The following is a 1,328-nucleotide window of genomic DNA, read 5'->3' as shown; positions in this document are numbered from 1 at the left end:
GAGGTGGCCGACCTGAGCCTGGGGGTGGGAGGCTTCTTGCCGGAGGTTTTGGGGACTCCAGCAGCGCCCCCCTTTCCGGACCCAGCATTCCCTTTGGTGCCACCCCCGGGTTTTTTAATGGGGGCGGCTCCAGACTTCCCGCGGGCGGGCGGCTGGGGCGGAGCCGCCGCGGCCTTTTTGGCTTTGGCGGCCGCCCTTTTGGCGCCCCTGGAGACGACCTGTGCCCAGGTCGCCTCCTTGTCGCCACTGCCCGCACCCCTATTCACGTCCTCGGTGACGGGAGGAGACGCGGTCGCGGAAGGCAGTCGAGCCTTCCTCGCCTTTGAGGGGGGTCGGCTTGGAGGACCCCGGGCCACCTCAGTGCCAGTTTGAGCGGCGGTTCCCTTCTTTAAATTGGCAGGGGGCCGCTCGCTGGCTCTGGCTGGTCCCTTTTTCGGCCCTTGCGACGCTTTAGGGGCCACCCCCATCTCTATCAGGAGGCGGGGGAGGAGCCTTGTGAGGATCTTTTCGTCGCCGCCTTCCCTTTCCTCTTTATTCCGGCGACGGACGGGCCCCGGTCTTCTCCCCTCGCCAGGGGGTTGAGTTGTTTGGCAACCCCCTGCAGAGGGGGCCTGAAGAACGGCGCCCTCAAGTCCTCCTCCATTAGGATCATCGGAGGAGGACCCATCTCACCGTCGGCAGCCCCCTTAGCAGCCGACATCGTCTTCGGTGCCGCCTCGCTGGGGGGATTCCTCCCCTCGCGGACTTCGCCTTCGAGGCGCTCCTTCTCTGCGCGGAGGAGGGTGACCTCATGTCGAAGCCTCCGCCTCTCCTCCTCCCAGACTCTTACGCTAAAGCGCCTCTCTTCTACAGCGCTGTCCGCGCTGTTAGGGCCGTCGTCTCCTACCTGCTCGCTCGCCCTCGAGACGGTCGTGCTTAGGGCTGCGGATAATTTAGCATAAGCCGTCCACAGGTCCCTAACGATGTCCCCTTTTATGTTACGGGACTTTTCGACCGCCTTGGCGATGGTGCCGAGCTCCCTAGTTGCCACGGCAGCTACGGCACCAAGCGGCTGCTCCTCGTATTCGAGGGCGAGCTCGACGGCCCTCTCAACGGCCTTCCTCGCGGACGCGGAGGAGGGTGCCACCTCGGGATCAATAATTAGGAGGTGATCCCTCTTCAGCTGACGGGCTTTGGCTCTGTCAGCCCTTCTAGCCCGGGCCTTCGCTGTAAATTTCCCGACGTTGTCGGGGTTCAGCGCTGGCCGGCCCCTTCTCCTCTCGTTTGACTCCTCCTCGCTACCCGAGGAGGAGACCAACACAGCCGGTTTTCGTTTCCGGCTTTCCTCC

The 1,328-nt window shown here is 64.2% G+C and overlaps 1 protein-coding gene across 1 annotated transcript; it reads right to left on the bottom strand.

The window, feature by feature from the left end:
- Positions 1 to 12: 12 nt before the first annotated feature.
- LOC108729634 (translation initiation factor IF-2-like) lies at positions 13 to 467 on the bottom strand (the record flags this gene model as incomplete). Its single annotated transcript, XM_018458819.1, has 1 exon — positions 13 to 467. A coding segment is annotated over exon 1 (455 nt), but the record flags the coding sequence as incomplete, so codon positions are not given.
- Positions 468 to 1,328: the final 861 nt, after the last annotated feature.

This window comes from Mycetomoellerius zeteki, unplaced genomic scaffold (assembly GCF_001594055.1).
Source record: "Mycetomoellerius zeteki isolate Tzet28-1 unplaced genomic scaffold, Tzet1.0 scaffold781, whole genome shotgun sequence".
Taxonomy (NCBI): domain Eukaryota; kingdom Metazoa; phylum Arthropoda; class Insecta; order Hymenoptera; family Formicidae; genus Mycetomoellerius; species Mycetomoellerius zeteki.
This window is presented reverse-complemented; position numbering and strand designations above follow the sequence as displayed.